At 40.7% G+C, this 20,276-nt stretch overlaps 1 protein-coding gene across 7 annotated transcripts in view; it reads left to right on the forward strand.

Annotated features, from left to right (window-relative positions):
• Ipcef1 (interaction protein for cytohesin exchange factors 1) overlaps nt 1–3,142 on the forward strand; it is a 145,002-nt gene extending 141,860 nt beyond the window's left edge. For all 7 annotated transcript variants that reach the window (XM_078018856.1, XM_078018855.1, XM_005321385.5 and 4 more), the window contains one exon: nt 737–3,142. In XM_078018856.1, coding sequence (XP_077874982.1) covers nt 737–940 — 204 coding nt within the window. In that variant the 3' untranslated portion in view covers nt 941–3,142. The remainder of the gene's footprint in view (nt 1–736) is intronic.
• Nucleotides 3,143–20,276: the final 17,134 nt, after the last annotated feature.

The raw sequence follows: 20,276 nt of genomic DNA on the forward strand, positions 1-20,276 counted from the left end.
TACTTATTTTAGTATGGAAAATGATGTATATTATTTTTTTACTCCATTCCTTGACTCAGAAAACTGTAACCCAAGGCAGACAATTAAAAAAAAAAAATGTGAGTCACTGCTTTCTGAGGAGGCAGATAAAATAGCACTAATGGAATTTTTACTCTATCAGCATTTTTGGAATACATACCGTTTTGATATGAGGTTGGTGTTTCTTGACTAAAAAGATAACCCACCTGTTTATTCTATATATGCTGATTAAATACAATTTATCAAAAATCCATTAAGAATTTAATAACTAAAAAATTTAAAAAGTGCTCCTTTATGCGTTAAAGTGTTTGTCCTAGTTTTACTTAGTGAAGTTTGGTGGGGGGGGGTCAATGAAATGCTTTTGCATATAATTCTCAGCTCCTGGAGGTGTACAGTTATGCTAACACCAAGACAGGGTCATTTCTGGGGTGTAAGTCATGGACAGATCAGGTAAGAGCAGTGTAGAGGACCTGGGCTCCTGTCTAATTCTCCCCCTAACTCCTGGGAAGATACTTAATTTCCTTATGGCCATCATATATAAACAGAGGTGGTGTCGGATTGCTTAGGCCTGGTGCAAGGATTCAAATATCGATGTGTAAAATCACTTTGATAATTTTATGAATGTGCCCATGCCTTCGCAGAGGGTGGGTGAAGATAATTTATTGAAATTCAGATGCTCATGCCATCCCCCTGTGCTCCCCCTTTTCTTCCTGGGCAGTGTAAAGAACATGATCTGGCCATGATCAACCAGCTGCTGGATGATCCGAAACTAACAGCCAGGAAGTACAGAGAGTGGAAGGTCATGAACACCCTCCTGATCCAGGACATCTATCAGCAGCATCAGGCCCCGAGTGAACCTGAAGGCACATCACAGGAACTCACAGAGCCCCCTTCGCCGGCCTGTCTGGAAAATTCTATCTGAGAAAAAAAGCCAGAATTCTCTCTTCTTGTATTTTACTGAAAGCAACTTTACAAGATGTTGCAGGAGCTTCTGTTTCTCCTTGATGGGAAAACTGAAGTTCCCCTCTGCAGCTTAGCTGAAGACAGTTACCAGATGCAGCAGGACTCCTGGTTCCCCATCGAGTTTCACCGTCATCGAGCCTGGAGTGATGGGGTTCAGCTGAGCAGACGTGATTTTGTGTTCTTACTGGGAGCTTGTGGAGATGGTAGGCTCTAGGTGGGATGTGAGAAACCTATCTTCTATCTCCTGCTTTCAAGAGAATCTCAATGTACCGTGCACAAAAGATCCAATTTTACTAGGGATAATGAGTCATAGAAGTATCATTTCTTCCCCCAAGAAACATGAACGTTCTCTACTGACGGGCCACAGAGTACTCCAAAGCATTCTTTGAATGGAGGTGTGCTTTGTATAGCAACAGCTGGAACAGGTCACAGTGGGATGGTGGAACAAAAATCCTTTGCCATTGCTATAGAAGGGTGGTCCTTTTTCCACTTGTTGAGAAATATTTTCCAGAGTGGCGTGTAGGAGGGCCCGAGGAGGGGATATGTGCTGTGTTACACTCACTCAGGACTGGGTGGTATTTTCACATTTACCTGGATTGGGGGATATGGTTAATGTACCTTTTGTCACAGCAGTTAGAAAAAAACTACTCCTCACAGTTGGAGACCACTGCTCCTCCTTGGCCTCCCTGCAGGATTGATTGTAGAGGGTCTTAACAGGCCCAACAAGGAACATTCTGCTGCTTTTGTCTTTGGCTTGGTCCCCATAAACAGTATGGATTTATATCCAGTTTTCCTGGGATCAATATTGGAAAGAGGATTCTGGCATCGGAATTGTTTTAGTATCTGTACGGGAAGTGGGGGACTCAAAAACTAAAGGTTTTAACATGATTGTTTTATTTTTGTAAGCTCATGTGTCACGGTGTGCTTTGTGAATAGCCATCTATGTTTTTTATTTAAATATATTTATAGAAGCTCAAATTAGTAGTGTTTTAAAAGATCATATACTATTCTATGTTTTGTTCAGCCTATATATTCTGGAAGTATACATACTTTTGCTTGAGAAAACTAAGGATACTATTGATTTATCAGAGTTAGATTGCACTATAATGTACCAGGAATGCTCAGGAAATCTTGTGAGAAAACTATGGGGGCATGTATTAATAATTTTTCATTTGCTGAGATCTTTCTTTCTGTCTCTAATTCTCTTCATAGCTCTTAAATTGTTGTATTCATTGTAAGTCTTTCCCCTAACGTTCATCTTAAGCGATCCCTTCTATTAAATAAACTTTTAAGTTTATGTCCATAAACCCTAGGCCAAATGAAACACAACTAATGTATTATTTTGACTAAATATCAATAGAAATGTCGGGTTTATTAAAGAGCTCAACAGAGAAGCAATATGATATTGTTCACTAATCACAATGAAGATTTCTCACCTTAATAATAACCACAACCCACTGAGAACCAATTTGGACCCTACCTGCTGCTAGAAAATTGTTAGCGTAACACATTTCATTTTATTGCATCGAAGTGTGGCTTGACATTTAAATGCAGATAACCACCTGAATTGTGTCTGCAACCCTAAATGGAAATAGTTGTTGAGTATCTCCCCAAACTTTCCTAAGAAGTCTTCATACTCTAAAACAACAGAAAAACAACCTTAACATTAAGAAACAAAACACAAAACAGGAAGCAAGTTGAAGTACTGGAAACTTCTCTGAGATGAGGGACCCTATCAGTTGGTTTGGCTCAGCAAAGGTTCTCCTGCACCCAATGCAGCAGAGTGCGTAGAGATGTGCCTAATGAGGGGTCACCTGGTCCCGGAATGGGGTGGTGTCTGGTTTGAGAGTCTGGTGCTTTAACCTCTTTATTCTGGCAATGGCTCTTTCTGTGAATAGCAGGTTTTATAAGGTAGCAGTTTTTAGAAGCTTGGTGGTTTGGGATTCAGAATGTAAACCAAGTGTGAAGGGAAAGCAGAAATAATGTAATGGAGGAAATCATAGAATGACACCAAGTGTTTTTCCACCTCTTTTTTGGTTTTGTTTTTCACAGTTCTTTTTCTTTCTATTTTTTTTATTGGTTCATTATAGTTATACATAAAAGTGGGATTCGTTGTTACATACTGGTACATGCACACAATAAAACAATATAATTTGGTCAATTTTGTTCCCTAGAACCTTTTCACTATCTGTCCCTTTCTTCTTCTACTGTACTGATTTTCCACATTTTTCTTCTTGTGATTCATAAATATATATATATATGTATATATATATGTATATATATATATATGTACATATATATATGTACATATATATATACATGTATATATATATATATATATACATGTATATATATATATATATATATTTTTTTTTTGGTACTGGGGATTGAACCGAGGGGCACCTAACCGCTGAGCTACCTCCCCAGCCTGTTTTTGTATTTTATTTAGACACAAGGTCTCACTGAGTTGCTTAGGGCCTCATTAAGTTGCTGAGGCTGGCTTTGAACCTATAATCTTCCTGCCTCAGCCTCCCAAGCTGATGGAATTATAGGTATGTTCCACCATGCCCAGCTACATATTTAAAATTTTTAGTGCTTTGTAGTTATACATAATAGTGGGATTAATTTTGACATATTCATAAATGAATACAGCATAGAAATACTGACACATGCATACCATTGTTCTTTGTGACTGACTAGAATTCCATTGTGTGTATATACCACATTTTCTCCATTTCAATCCCCAGTATTATCCCCTTCCCACTCCCTGATCCCCTTCCTCTATAGGCTTTCCTCTTATTTATTTATTTATTTTTAAATTGGTGCATATGTGTGTATGTATGTGTGTATATGTGTGTATGTATATATACACACACATATGTGTACATATATATGGGAATGTGATATGTTCATACATACATGTACATATTTGTTCCCCAGTTCTTACCCCTTCCTGCCCCTTCTCCCTCCCCTTTGGTCCCCCACCTTTACTTTCCTGATGTCCTTTCTATTTTCATGAGATCCCCTTTCGTTATTTCTTCATTCTCTCTAGCTTCCACATATTAGAGAAAACATTCCATCCAACTTTCTGAGTCTGGCTTATCTCATTTAGCACGATGTTCTCCTGTTCCATCCATTTTCCAGTAAATAACATAATTTCATTGTTCTTTGTGACTGACTAGAATTCCATTGTGTGTATATACCACATTTTCTTTATCCTAAAAAAATTAATTTCGGATTTATACCACGTTTTTTTTTTATCCATGAGTCTATTGACAGTCATGTGGGCTGGTTCTACAACTTGGCTATTGTGAATTGCACTGCTATAATCATGGTATGCATGTGTCAGTATACTACGATGATTTTAGTTCTTTTGGATAAATGCCAAGCAGTGGGATAGCTGGTTATATGGTGGTCTATTCTTAGCATTCTGAGGAATCTCCATACTGCTTTCCAGAGTAGTTGTACTTTTTATTTGGTTTACAACATTAACTTATAAACTTCTGAGCAGTTTTTTTTTCCCTAAATTGTAGATCCTTAAACACTTTTGACCAGAACTTGTGGATACATTTACATGTTTTACTTTGATTTTTCATCAGTACCTCTTTGACTGAGTTTTTAATGTGAACTCCTTTAGTACATTCAAACTTAAAAGCTCAATCAGCCCATAAGATGGCTTGACTGAGGCTTAAAGTTTCTGCTCAAGTCATTTAAGAAAGTTGGCCTAGCAGTTTTTGCTTGGTATTTAAAATGTACTTTGTAGAACATTCCCAAATGAAAGTCATATTGCATTGCATGATTTCCACCCTATCTTTTTAGACCCAGATCCCCTGATCATTAGTCATTTTTACTTTGTAAAGAAATGCTTTTGCTCCATACTGGGCTGAGTTAGGAAGCAGGAGACTGCTTCTTTGAGTTTCCAGCCTCAGCTACAGTCACTAAGAGGAGGATGGAGATAGAGCAGAGTGGGAAGAAGAGTGGGTGATACTTTTCATGACACTCAGTATAAAAGGAACCTGGTAAGTTATGCCTTGACTTCAAGTCACTTTTCCTGTCCAAAAGATATTGAGAAAACTGGACTACTTCCAGTTTCTTGCTGGGGAGTAATTATGTCTCAAATTGTTTTTGGGTAGGGGAGACTCCTGCACCCACTCTTCTAGCCACAGTCTGTGGCTGTGAAATTACTCAGAACCATATATGGCTGCTTGGAGAGGAAGTTAGTCCAAATCTGTGGCTCCTGTAAGGTCTAGGATCTGGAAGCTCTCTGCTTAGGGATTATGATGACTTCTAACCTCTGTTTTTGGCCTGTAGACCCAGACTAGAGCCTCATAGGGACTCTTACCGTTGGGTACCTTGCAAATACACACCCGAATCACACATCCATCTTGCATATGAAGAGTCTATGTTGTTTTAAGAATTCTCAGTTTTGCTACTGTAGTTTAATTTAGGATGCATTCCACATTCGACAAAGAATCCTAAAGCATAAAATTGCTAAGACTCCAGGAAGCTTGTGAATCAGATTTCAGTATGAATCCAGGCCTTTATTTACTCAGAACGTTTTAGTTTGCAAATCAGTGTGCTACAAGCCCTCCATCTGCACTCCCTACCGCCCCCCCCCACTTCCTGTTACCCAGTAGTCTAAGTGGGATGAATGTGGATTTTTGATACAATGAAGTGCCTGGCCCCAAATCCCAATTGGTGGGGCCAGAATTTAAGTTTGAGCATCAGGACTCTGAGTCCCTCCCTATATGCCTATTCTCTTGCAAAACTTCTGCTGGAGCAGACCTATTAGGAAGCAGTCTCATGTGGGTCATCCACCCTAATGGTGCTGGGCTCCACACGGACCAGGCCGGTCAGGGTAGCTTTATGTGGGTCCATCTACCTGAAGCCTGAGGGACTCCAGACCCTGAGCACCATCTCTTTCTAATGTCCTGCCTTCCCCTGCCGTGGGTGCTCTGTGAACTGGGGCTTGACCTTATCACTCTGTGCTTATTAATTTGCTTCTGAAAAATTTCACTATTTTACCCAGTTTAGTGCTGTGAGACCTTAGATGAAAGAAGCGTGTTTAAAGAAATAGAGTGTATTTTGTTTTTCTTTTCAGGTGTGTCTATCAGATGTCAGAGACCCAACTCAGTGAGTAGGGGTTAGTCCTCTGACTTTTCTCTCTCAAATTCTTCTGTCATTGTGATAATTTCCTCAGGGAGACTTCAAATCACAAACAAGGTCACAGCCATGAAACAGATTAAAATGAAAAAGTCATTTTGAGTGTTTTGAGGGGAGGTGCTATAGAAATTCAACCCTTAATTCATGGATATATACCTCTTTGCAAGAAAGAAGGACAACTTTTTGATGTAGCCACATAGATGATTTGGTGAGTAATTTTAGGTACAAACACTGAAGATCCAAATGTCACTTTATGTGAAAAAATACTGTGTCCAACTGAAGTATTAGGATGTATCTCTTCTTCAGTCTAATAGAACACGGCAGGTGATACAGGTATTCAAATGTATTTACTCTCCTACCCTCCTCTCACAAGAGAAATTGCATAAAATAAAGCTTGATCACAAGCAATTAAAAAAGTAAAATGTTCTTCACTAGATTTTTGCAACACATGAAATTGGTGGTGTTGGGGGAGGGGCATAATTCCAACGCCCAGAAAGCCACATCCCAGGGAATGGGAATTGAGCAGACTTGCAAAAACCTATTGTTTGTGAGACAGGAAGAAATCTCCTTGCCTCTTCTTTATTCTTTCCCACACAATCACAGCACCACATAAAAAACCATTACAAACGGATTTAACATTGAAAAAGTGGTTTTGCATTTCTCTTACTGTGAGGAAGCGGAATTGCTCTGTATTGATAATCTCTACCATTAGTTCAAAGGGAAGCATGCCCCACGGAGAGACTCGATAATAAAAACCAGGATTTAAAATCACCACATATTTTCATGTCTTTGCATGATGGGGATGTAACTTTTAACACTGCATGGTGTTTGCAGCAAGATGCTCATGTGGAAATGTATCTGAAATTTCATTTGTGCTTTTATTCTTTGTCATCTACCCCTTTCCACTCAACTGGAAAAAGAGGCATGGCTCATTTCCTCTGCTGTTTTTAAGGTTGACTTGTAAGATGCAAATAAAAACAAAACAAAAGAAAATATATCTAGTAAAATCACATGGAAAAAAATATACTACTGGTGTTTATTTTCTGCCTTGCTCTGTTGCTTCCTCAGATTGGGAGGAGGAACTGGGAAGTGCTTAATGGCTCTGCTGTGATGTTCCGCAAAGGCTAGAGTGCCCTCTGGTGGCAGTCACCAACATAATAGAGTCCAGGAAACTTTCTTTAAAAGATCTATTATATTGCTGTTGGTCCACACAATTTGACTTGCATATTATAGTGCCTTTTATCACTACTGGACATCCACATTTCATTTCTGGTAATTTTAAAGATTGGCAGATTTCAAAAATTACCATCAATGGTGCAAAAGCTCCTTAAGCCACATAAGATACACTTTTGGGTAAAGTGAACAAAGAAGATATTGAAATCTCTAAATAGTCTGCCTTTGTTTGTATCCACCAATCAGAGGAGGCTAACCTGCATTTGGATGTGATTCATATCTCCCTACAGCTGTCTATACAATGGGTGCATTTTTTTTCATGTTTTTACCTTCTCTCTCGGTTCTTGCTGCGCTTGCTGAACCCTCCTTTTTCTTCATCCTGCCATCACCAAAGATTCTCGGCTCCCATATTCAAGCAGTAAAAATTATTTTATACCAAAGGGATCAAAAAAAGACCTAGGTAGAGTGGGTTCCTGATTTCTAGAACAGCCTTGTATTAGTTTCCTGTTGCTGCTGTAACAAATGGTCACTGATTTAGCAGCTTAAACAAGTTTTTACCTTGGTGCTCTGGAGGTCAGAAGGCTGAGGTGGAGTTCCCTGGGTTAAAGTCAGAGTTTTGGCAGGATGGCATCTTCTGTGAAGGCTCCAGGGGAATACCCATTACTTTCCCCAGCTTCTAGAGGGTACTCACACTGCTTTCCTCCGGTCTCTTTGCCCCAATCTTCCTAACCCTCTGTGCCTTTCTTCTGTAGTTACATCTTTCTCAGGCTGACTCTTTCAAGGAATGTGTGGTCACAATCAGCTCAACTGGCTGTTTTCAGGCCAGGTGATTTGCAGCCTCAATTCCTCTTGGAATATATACACAGGTTCCAGTGAGCAGGACCTGGACATTATGTCACTTACTGCGAATCTCCCTTTCAGGTATCTTGCTACATCCCCATGAACTATCACTAACTCCTAGAAACTCCAGAATTTCAAAGTTTTAACAACAAGCTTGAAAGTCCTGTATGTCATATATACTGTGACTTGAATTTGAGTGTATCAAGGGAAGATGATTTTTATAAAAAAAGGAAGACTTCCTGGCTAATGAAATCACACACACAGGTGCAATGGGGCCTGTGTTTAGTTATCAGATCAGGTGTTCATGGTACCTACATGTAGGCAGCTGGTGCAGTCTCTGGGTGTTTGAGGTGTGCAGGGTGATGCACCAAGTCCCAGTGAATGTTGGCTGCTCACACTCATCACTGCCCTCTTGTCCAGAGCTTGGCCTGTGACTGCAGAGCAGGTTCCTCTCTGGAGAGGGTTTCCTGCTCCCCTTTCTCATCCCTCCCCTCAGCAGTTACTGACCAGTAAGTCATGCTCACAGGGTGCAGGATAGGACCAGCTCCATGGTGCAGTGTCTACTCCAGGGCCTCCCTGGAGATTAGATTGAAGCTAGGTTCTATCCAGAACACTTCATTAATGAGCTTTCTTCTCCTGCCCTGTCCTCCTTCCCAACACCTTTTCTGTGAACCCTCCTTAATACATCGCTTTAACAAAAATCCCTGTATTGGGCTGTCTTTTTAGATAGTGTGACCTAAGGCACTTATCCACCTGTCTGCATGGCTCTTCCATGTAGGGGGCACTTTATGTTCCATGTTGCATAGAGTCCCCAGGAAGCACAACAGACTGAAGGTGCTATTGTACTTCTCCAGGCTCAACAATTTGTCGACCCAGAGAATGAAATCAGAATGCAAGTGCTCTTTTTCCCCATTCCATCATGTTAATGTAACATCTATGAGTGAAAATCAGAATTATTTGTTTGCCATTACACAGCACATCACAAACACTGATTTTGTGCCTTCTTTACAAAAGCCTTTCTTACATAACTCAAAAACTGGTTGTACTTGAAGTATTTACCTGCCATTACAAATTGTTGGCCAGAGGAGGTATATGAAATTTCCTCTCCCATTTTCTTCATCCAGATATCCCAGTTAGGCAAGTAATCCCTCTGAAAAGGCACTGCTTGGCAATGCCTATCACTGGGTGATTTTATGAAGGAATGTGTGTGATATTTTTGCATTCAATGCCATGTTTATAAACTGTATGAAGCAAGGTTCTTTTTTTTTTTTTTTTGGCCTATGAATGTCCAACTGTGAATGCCCAAACAAATGTCCTTTGTTTGAAAGTGATTTTTCTTCATCGAATTTGCTTTCAAACCTTTGTCCAGAACAAGCTTGGTGTATTTATGCAGGCCTATTTCTGGTTCTCTGTTCTGTCATTTGATCTCTATTCTGTGTCAGTACCACTCAGACCCTGATTACTATAGCTATGTAAATAAAGATTAGACCAGGGATAATTTCTTCCTCCCAATTTCTTCTTTTTCAAAATGTCTTAGCTAATTTTCTTTTCTTGCTCTTTTATAATAATCTTGTCTATATCTATAAAAATATTGCTGGGATTTTGATAGGAATTGCATAAAACCTGCAGATCAATCCATGGTAAAATTAACATCTTGACTAGGTTGATTGATTGAGTCTTCTAGCCTATAAACAAGGTCTGACTTCCCATCTATTTTTGATGTCTTTAATTTCTGTCATGAGTGTTTTGCAATTTTTAGCAAATGAATCCTGAACACTTTTGGTAGATTAACAGCTAAGAATTTCATTTTTTTTGAGTGATTGTAAGTGAAATTGTATTTTTAATTTCAGTGTCTACATGTTCATCGCAAGTAAGTAAAATACAACTGGTTTGTGTATGTTTATCTTAAATGCTGTGATTTTGATTAATTCTAGAAGATGGATTTTTGAAAACTTTTAATTTTTTTGAAAAGATTTCTTAGAATTTTATTGAAAATCATATCATCTGCAAATGGGAAGTTTTAAATTTCTCCCTCTGGACTCTATGGCTTATATTTTTATTTCCTTCTTTTATTGTACTGGCTAGAATTCCATCATAATGTTGGGTAACAGTGGTGAGACTGGATGCCCTGACTTTGCTCCCATTCACTGGTGATATACATTCAGTCTTTCACCATTAAATGTAATAACACCTATAGTTTTTTAGTAGATATTACTTATCAAGTTGAGGAATTGACTTTTCCCACTTATTCTTTTCCTCTGAGAATTTCTATGATGAATGGGTGTTGAATTCTGTCCAACAAATGGTCTGCATTAGTTGATATTATCATGATTTTCTTCTTGAATTCTTAATATGTTAGAATGCTTGATTTAGTTTTGAATATCAAACTAGCCTTGCATTCCTGGAATAAACTCTACTTGGCTGCAGTTTATAATTTTTTTCTAGTATCACTGAACTTTATTCTAATATTTGTTAGAAATATTCACTTCTATATTCTTGAGAGATATTGGTCTCTAATTTTTTTAGTATATCTTTATTTTGTTTTGCTATTAGCATATAATTTCAGAAAGTAAATTAGGGAGAGCACTCTACTCTTACATTTTCTGGGAGAGATTGTATAAAATTGATGTTAATTTTTCTTTAAATATGTAATATAGTTATCCAGGAAAACATTCTTAGCTTAAAGATGCCTTTTTTGGAGAATTTTTAAATAACATTTTCTTATATGATATTCATTTCCTGTTTCATATTGGGAAACTTGTGGTAGTCTGTGATTTTTGAGGGATTAGTCCATTTCACATAAATGGCCCAACTTACCTTTGTTGAATTTTCTCTAATATTCCTTATTATCCTCTTAATATCTGTAGGTCTGTAATTCTTTATTCCTGTATGGGAAATGTGTGTTTTCTCTCCTGCTAAAGGTTTGCCAGTTTCTTTCCAGACCATTATCCTTTTATTGTATTGATTTTTCTTTCTTGCTTTTCTGTTTTCAGCTTTTAGTTGTATATTGTAGGAGAAATAGGGAAAAGTACATCTACTCCAATAAATTCTGGAAGCGGTGAATTTATTCTGCATACTGCTCTTCCTGCTTTCAAGTTTCAAATCTGGCACTGGGCATAACTAGTTAAAAAGGGATTCAATTCATTATGTTAAGTATCATGATGGGAGAAAGCATGGGGTGCTTTGGGAATATGGAGGGAGAACATAGGCAGGCACATTATCATGAAAAATGCTTTCCGGAGAAAGTGACATCTTTATTAAAAAAGAAACAAAGAAAGAACAGAATAGAAATTGGCTAAAAGGCAGTTCCCCAGTGGCAGGGGAAGGGAGCACATCTCTAGTGGAAGGAGTGGCCAGAATGTGGCGTGTAGAACAATGACAGATTGTTTTGCTGATGGAGTGATTGGATTGTGTTTGGGTAGGATTTTAAGGAAGGAGGCTGTCCTTAACCAAGGACAGGATGGATTCAGGTAGAAGAAAAACCGGGAGCCACCGAGAGGTTTGAAGTGAGGTATTGGCATGATCAGAGTTGTGTGCTAAGAGTGTCTGGCTGCTGAATGAAGACTGGTGAATACCAGGCTACAGGAAAGGGAGGCAGCCAGAGCCCTTTGCAACTCTCTCATAGATGGTGACTTTATGGTAGGGGCAATGGGGTGCATAGAACAGGGACTTCAGAGACCTCATGGATGCCACAGAGCCTGGGAACTGTTAGGGTATGAGAGGGGGTGAGGTCAAGATTCCCACCTCTATTCCATCTTATACTACAGGAATGGAGCTGCCTTTTGTACAAAAGTAAATGGAGAATAAAAAAAAAATTAAGAAAGTATTTTATTTACAGCAACTTACTGTTTATTAAAGAGGCAGCATGTATGATTATTAAGATCACAGGCTGTGGAGTCAGCCTGCTTACGCTCACATCTTTGCTCAGCACTTTAATGCTCTGTGATTTTCGACAAGTCACTCTTCTCTGGTATTTAGGTGTATTATTTCAAATGGTCCATAGGACATCAAAGTGAGAATACCGAGTCAGTCAGACAGATGTGGGATTAAGGGTTAGTTGTGAAAGTTGAAACTATAAAAACTGTTCAGCCCAACCCCTTCAGTTTAGGTGCAGAGAAGTGAATTCAGAAAAGCACAAGGAATATTTTAAAAAGCACAAGCAGCTTGCATCCTGTATAAAAGTGATCATAATAATGGTAACTATCTTCTATTGTACGTGTATTGTACCTATTCAGTAGTGTGCATGTATGTATGTATATGTGAGTGACAATGCTTTTTGATATGTTGGAAATAAGACTGGATCAGTCTGGCTGGGGGTCCTCTACTCAGGACAGAGAAAGTTCGAGGAGTTCTTTCAAATCAATACCTGATTGGTACAGAACCTAGATAAAGTGTGCAAAGGATCTGGTCCAGGCTTGGGGTTGAGATGAGACTGTGGCTATTCGGTGGGGTTGGGTGAACCTCAGCTGATGCAGGCCCAGGGAGTGAGAGAAGTGTCAGAGCACGGGCATTCTGAGGTGGAAGTCTCTAGAGAGGGCCACAGGCTGGAGGGGACAGGTATGGAGAGCTGGGCCTTTTATATTCCTTCTGCTTCCAAGCATCTGAGGACACTGGTAAGGACAGCTCCATCGTGCTTCTGGTGCCCGCGGGGCTTCATGGGCCCCTGGTTTAAAGCTTGCTCGTGAGAGTCAGGAGGCAAAGCAGCAGCTGAGGCTTGTGGACTGGGGAGGTCATGCACTGCTTTGGACAAACGTAGGCAACAGGGCTGCCTGGAAGTCCACAGTCCCCACCCCACCAAGGCCTCCAGGTGGGGTGATTCAGGAGGGAACAAATGGAGAAAACTGAACTGTTGAACATGAGGTACCTGGGGGTGTAGACCTGAGACTTAGGGGGAGACAACCCAACGGGATATTTGTACTTACCATCTGGTGAAGAGCAGGACAAGCTGGTGCCTTCTACTAGGAAGGGAGAAGGATTTATAAACCTCTTCTCTCCTTTATGGAAGGCAGCTTTTATCCTTTTTATAAATGAGAAAACTAAACTAAGATTCAGGTCCGTTAAATGTTTTGTACCAAATCACGCATCTGGTAGAGCTGGAGGGATCCCAGTTGGAGAGTGCTGAACCTGACCGACCACTGGGCTACATCGAGGGTCAACTACAGATTGGCTTTGGCTGCGTTACTGTAAGCCTGCGACTGAACAGCTGGGCCCATGCCTGGCTCTCTTGTTCACGCTTGACTCTACAAATGTCTAGTGCTGGCTTAAAACTGGCATGTGATGAGAAATAACTCAGTTGATTTGACCATTTGAATCATCCCGAAAGCAAGGGGGCACAGTAGAGCACCTCACCTCCTGTTTCCCCAAAACTCGACAGAGGGAACAAGGAGGGCAAGTCTGGGCCGAAGCATTCAGGTACAATTTACCTTGAAGCTCTTTGGCTGTCTTTTATGCACCCTGGGAACTTGGACAAGTTGGTGTTTTCTGTAGAAAGCTACTTTCTTATAAGTGAACCAAGACAGTTGTTCCTTGGGATGTTGGTCAGATAAGGAAACTAAGCAAATGAATGGTAAGGACATCACTGCTTCTGCAGCCTAACATATAAAGTCCCTTTCTGAGTGGGGACTGGCATGGAACTGAGGGCACTGTGGAAAGGATATATGTCACTTGTCCAGCTGTCACCTCTGGACACCCTGTTGTCACCCTGTTGCCCCTGAACTCTTCTTGGAGCTGCCACTGATCTCTCCCAAGTTTTCACCAATAAACCACGCCTCTCATGCTGTCTCTAGGTAGTTTCTCTGGCCTGTCTGCAACCTTGCCCACCGCCCTGGCACAACAGGGCTGTGGACTAGACACCATATGAGAACGACATCCAGAGAGTTAGGGTGTGCTGAGGGAAGGAGGTTTGCAGAAAGGGTGCTATCTGGAGGGAGTCAAAGGGTGGCGAGTGTTGCTGTGGCACCCTCTGAGGGTTGATTGGCACATCAATATTCTAGTTGCTTCCAGTGCTTTCTGGAGCTGCATTGGAGCCCTGGGAGGTGCACCTGCGAGCAGCTCCTCCAATATAAACGGTTGAACTTTATATTATTTTTAAGGTTGATGATGAAACAAATCATAGGTCTGGGAAGCGAGGGAGCCTGAAAGTTGAGGAGCTCTGAAAGTCTTACTTCCTCTGGGGAGGATAAAAGCTTCGGTTCTTTTGTGCGATAATGACAGACTGTCAGTGTCTGCCTGTTTGCCTGACTCCCAGTCACTGAATAAATGCTGGTAATTGCTAATTGCTTTCAGAAGAAAACTGACTCATAGCCTGAGAGTGACTTGCATATCAATGTTTCAGAGCCTCTCTGCTGCTTTTATCTCAGGGCAGGGAACAGGGCACTGGAGTCTGCGCTCTTGCATCCCTTGCTTCCTCAACAGTTTTGAGTTCGACTGATTCTCCAGTGATTTTTGCCAGGAGACAACATCACTGGCAGGTTTCAAAGGTGGGCAATGGGAGTAATGCTCCTGGTTTCTGGTCACCTGGGCTGCAGATCAGATCAGATCTCCCGTTGCATACACAGCAGAGAAGATGAAAGGCATTCAATCATTTCTAGCGAGTTTGTTGCAAGTTACCACACTTGCCAGGGGTGTGTGTCTTTCACAATGATTGCTTCTCTGAAGATACATCAGCCAAGTACAGATTGATGGCTCTGGGTTTACCAGCTGTAGCCACGGTCAAGCTCTTTCTTTCTTCGTGGTAACTAAACCTCAGAGGGTATCACCAGGGACCTTGCGTCAGGGGCCCCCTCTGACATGCCAGGGACATCGGTGAGGATCGGGGTATAGACAAGGCACCACTCAAAAGGCCATTACTATTGCTTGTTCTGTCCTTGGGACACTGCAGCCATTTAGATCTGTGTATCTTCTGGATTGTAATATGCTCCAGGTTGAAAGAGATTTTAAAGGCAAGAGATTGCACGGTGGAGAAGCTCCAAAGAGTTTGAGATATTCCCTAAAGGGGAACCATTTTTTAAGTCCCCAAGGAAAAATAAAGCCGTGCTCCTGACCTCTTCCTTTCTTTTCTACTCCATTCTTATACCATTTACAAGAGTAAGGAATCATCAATATCTGGAGACCCACATTGAATATCTCCCTCCCTCCAAACACATAGGCCAAGCTACTCATTCTTTTCAAATGCTCAACCCAGAAAACACAGTCATGGGAATCACATGATGGACTTTAAAGGAGTCCTCATGACCAGGTAGCACCCTTAGGTTCCCAAATGATATGATTCATCTGCAGCCAGCCCAGGCGTGGTTTTTACTTTTATTTTAAAGCTATCAGATGATTCTAATGAGGACCTGGACTAAGAGTCACCTCTATATGAAGACATTCTAAAATGTTAGTATCATTAAACAGCCACTTTTTTTTTAATGGAAAGCTTTCTGATTATTGTCTAATTTAATCTGCATGGTAGCTAATAGTGATTTGGGCTTGGTAGAAACAAGCTCAGAGAGGTTAAAACGTCTAGTAAGTACTAAGTAAGTAAGTAGTAAGTAAGTATCTCTCTGTTTCAGTGCTCAGCAGGATGTCCAATGCTAGTTGGATATGAATGGATTCTGAATGTTTGTGAGAGCAGGAGCCTTACAAGAGAGAGGATCTTAGCCTAGAGATGCTGTGCTCCTGGGCCTGGCTCTTGTGAGTCCCTCTTTCTTCTGTGACTTTAATGGTCTCCTTCACTGACCTCGACTTCATACTGTGAATTTTTCTTTCTTGGCTTCTCTTTTTCTAAATCTGATGGCAAATAAAATATACGTGATTGATTTGTGACCTTTATCTACATTTCAGTGGAAGGTCTCTATATGCTTGGGGAATGAATTTTGAAAGAGTTCCTCTAATGTGGAGGTGGAGAGCGTAGTCTTGATGTAGCCCATTACCTGGGTTACTGTGGATACTGTTCTCCTTCAGTACCAATTTCCTCATCTGTAAAATGGGATTCTGGAAGTGCTCCTTGATAAGGTTGTTGTGAAGATTAAAGGAGGTAATAATTTTGAAGAACTTAGTGTGCACAGTTTGCACTTGATGAATGTCTGCAATATCATTATCACGTCTTTGTTATTAAAAGGGTGAGTGTTCTCTGTTAGTCAGCTTTGTGTGACTGTGACCAAAATATCTGACAAGCACAATTTATAAGGAGAAAGGCTTATTCTGGCTGACTCTTTCTGAGGTTTTGTCCAGTTTAGGAGGCTTCAAGCCAGAAATATGATAGCCAAAGGGAATAACAGAGCAAAACTCGTGGCCAGGAAGCAGAGAGAAAAGAGATAGGAAAGGGCCGGGGACAAAATTATTTCCCAAGGCCCTGCCCCAGTGACCTACCCCTCCAGCCATGCCTGATGCCTACAGTTACCACCCAGTAGTCTATTCAAACTATTAATCCATCAAATGGATTAATCCATTGATGAGGTTACAGCCCTCATGATCCAATCTTTTCATCTCTGAACCTAGCTGCATTGTCTAAAACATGAGCACTTCAGGGGACAGTTTAGATCTAAATCATAACACTCTTGAAGGCACTTTTTATTTGCAAATAGTCATAGGGTCTTATTTTGACAGGCAGGTGGGATCCCTCTACCTCCTGCTCTGCTTACCTTGCTGTTGAGCCCTTCCTCTGCACGTGAGGCATTGGAAGCCCTTCCAACCCCAGCTGCACCCATGTCACATGGTGGGTCATGCAAAGCAGCTGCCAGTTTCCATTGTTCTCCATGTGATTGAATTTAAGGAGCTATTTGTTTTGGTTGTGCTTGAACTTTAGAATGTGTCTTGGGCATCGTCCATGGGGATGCTGAGTCGGCAGGAGAGGAGTGCTCAGGCACGAGGCTGGGTGGCTGAGGGACTAGGTGGGATGTGAGGGCCCCTCGCCTTTCTAGAGAGGAAGGAGGGAATGAGAGATTTAGAGAAGTTCCGCCTGCAGAACCACGTGGCTCTCTCTGACATCTCTTTCTAGGTTATTCAGCTAAAATATGATCACTTTGTTTTTCTAGAAGAGTTGAGGACAGTTTAATGCCATAAATTCCCAGAGGGATTTCTCTTATTTCTCCCTCTCTCTTATCTTGGGCAGAATGTTTGTCATTTTAAAAAATTGGCCTTAGAATGGATTAATGGTGCATTTAGGAATGGGAGGGGCAATGGGAGGAAGCATCAGCCCAGCAAAAGGGCACTTGGGAAGGCTGTGACCTAGGTAGGACTTTTGTGGCAGCCAGAACCCAACAAATTCATTCAGCTCTTTCCATGGAACCAACCAGACTTTTTCCTCTGGGATATAATAATTCAGGCTTTCCAGAGGGGGCACAGATGAATTACATTTTTATAAGCCTTAAACCCTCAAAAGATAATGGTTTCTACACTCTCAACATGTACTCAAAATAGTGAGAACATTAAAACAAGGAAAATACAGCAAGTTTTTGTGTTTTCTAGTGATGCTTCTTCAGAGAATATTAAATCTCAAATTCTGTCAGTTTTCTTTATCTCAAACTTTTGGTGTACTTGCTTTGATGTTACTCAGAACACCCCCATCTAGTTTTCAAGAGAAACTAGCAGCTTTAGCCCTGATGCAAGCATTAGGCTGTGCTGGCAGAATTTGGAACGCTGCCCAAAGCTACTACTGCCTCCATTCCTTGGGAGCCTCAGCATCCGCCAAGGCTGAGAGAGAAGTCTGCAGACTTGGATATTAGGCTCAGGAAGCTCAGAGAAGTTGGGCATTGTGGCTGGCTCAAGCCTCCCATATGCTGAACATGGAGCCTGATGCTAGAGAGAACATAGAATTTAAAAGACAGCTAGTGCTACCCAGGTCAGAGATTAATTGTATCAGTATTCTTTAGGATGGGAGCACAGTGTACACCAGGAAGATACCTCTTCTCATGCACTTTAATTCGAAACTGTTTTCTTTTTTTGCAAAAGATATCTCCAGTTTTATTCTATACAGTGAATAATAAGTGAAAATAAATCTTGTCAGGACGTGCCCTATAGGTTTGATTAAAATTCCAGGACTTGGTTGGCCACTAGTCTGCAGCTGGGAGTCCCACGGTCTCCTAAGAGATGGGTAGAAAACAATGAAGGTCCATGAGAACATCTCTTCCTAACATGAACTCTAATTTCAATAGTTCCTATCAATCACCTATTTTTGGTAACTGGATATTAACTACTGTTCTCATGTTGACTTCTCAAATAGTGTTTTTTTTCTTTTTACTCATCCTAGAAGTGCATATTAATTTTTAAATGAGCTGCTTGGCAAATCAATTTTTTTTTAGGGGAAAAAAGTCTGTACTTTTGCCAGGTGGCCCAATTGTTCCTGCGATCTGGGTCACAAGTCCCAGGAGGAAGAGTCTGGATCATGGTTGAACATTTTTGATGAGCTGCTGCTTTGAGTTTTGTTGTCCACAGTGCGGCTTCAGAATGTATCATGACTCCAGAACTTTCAGTGGGGGGTCTGCTTCTTGCCTCGGCCTGGGGACTTGGGGGGGGGGGCTACATGCATGTGTGTGCCCATGTGTGTGTGCGTGTTTGTGTGTGTATGTGTGTGTGTGTGTGTGTGTGTTTTGTGTAGGAGTTGTTCAGTGTGGCTCTGTACCAGAGCTCTTGTACCTGCCATCATCATCTGGCATATCCCAGAGAATTGCAGGTCTCCCTGCAGACGTAGGCTCAGAGAGGTTGGTGTTCTTGTGCCTCTCAAAACAAGACTTGGATAGAATGTTGGTGTTCCAGAAGGGAGCGTTACATTGGCTTTTGTCACCTGGGACGATCACTCCCCTTATTTCTGGGGGTAAACTCTTAGCTCTGTAGTTCTGGAAGGAGTGACTGACTCTTAGCACCTGGGTATGAACATAACTTTGCATTGTGGGTCTTTATCTGAGAATGTCAGTGGTTGGAGTCTAGCATGGGGGCTGCCATAGTGGTCATTCAGAACACCAATCTTACCAGCCGACTTCTCTGCCTCAGTGTTGACCACTGCTCCCTGCTGTCTATGAAGTAAAGTAGGACATGCTAAGTTCTTTAAAATTTGGCTGTGGCCAGGCTTAACTGTTTTTCCATTATTCATCTCTCAAAACCTCTGCCCATTGCAGGCCATTCCCAGCGGGCAGCAGTTTATCTTTATCCAAACCCCTTTGGCCATATCTGTAGAAATTTACAAATGAATAAGATGAAATATAAAGGGACAAGAACAGTAGCTCAATCTTCATATCATAAACCTCATCAAAACCTTCTTCCTATCGTACCAGACGCAATTTTCAGATGGATCATAGACTGAAAGGTAGAAGCTTCCAGATGAAAACAAAGAATGTCTTTTTCACTTTCTAGGAGGCAAAGATGTCTTAGATAGGAAATAAAACCAACTGTCAGTGAAAAATTAGATTATGCTAAAATCTAGCATTTTCATTCATCCGATTATACCTTTAAAACAGTAAAACATTTTAAAAAACAGAGTGAGAAAAAAGATACTTGCAAAAACATATTCCAATGAAGAACTGTATCTAGAAGATCTAAAGAATTGCAAGTCAAGAGACCATAAGTAACAACCCAATAAATAGTAGATAAAAAGTGTACACCGTCACTTTATAAACCCAAGTGTCTTAATGCCAATAAAGGTAAGATGGTCAGCATAATTGCTATCAAAAATGTAAATTAACCCTTAATAAAAGATCACCAAATACCATCAAGATGGTTAAGATTGTTTAAAAAGTGACTATGTCAAATGTTGACCAGGATGGACAGCACTGGGAACATCTCACATATTGCTGGAGGGAAGGTAAATGAGTTAAATTCCTTCAAAAAAACCACTGGACATGATTTACCCAACCACTCTCTCCTGAAGATGTGTATGATCATCTAAGACTATAAAACAACCTTTGCATCTATCAGTGGCAGAGGGGGTAGGTAAATCATGGCATCTCCACACAAAATATGAAAGCCCTTAAATGTCATGGGAGGGAATTGGAAATCCCAAGTTTTCACTTTTGTCCCAGGAAGTCTGTGAGTATTTTAACAAAATTAGCATGGATACATGAAAATAGATCTGCAATCATAATCTACAGTTTCTACATCCTTTAGATACATTTTCATATATATGTATATTTACATATATTAAA

This window comes from Ictidomys tridecemlineatus, chromosome 8 (assembly GCF_052094955.1).
Source record: "Ictidomys tridecemlineatus isolate mIctTri1 chromosome 8, mIctTri1.hap1, whole genome shotgun sequence".
NCBI classification, from domain to species: Eukaryota; Metazoa; Chordata; class Mammalia; order Rodentia; family Sciuridae; genus Ictidomys; species Ictidomys tridecemlineatus.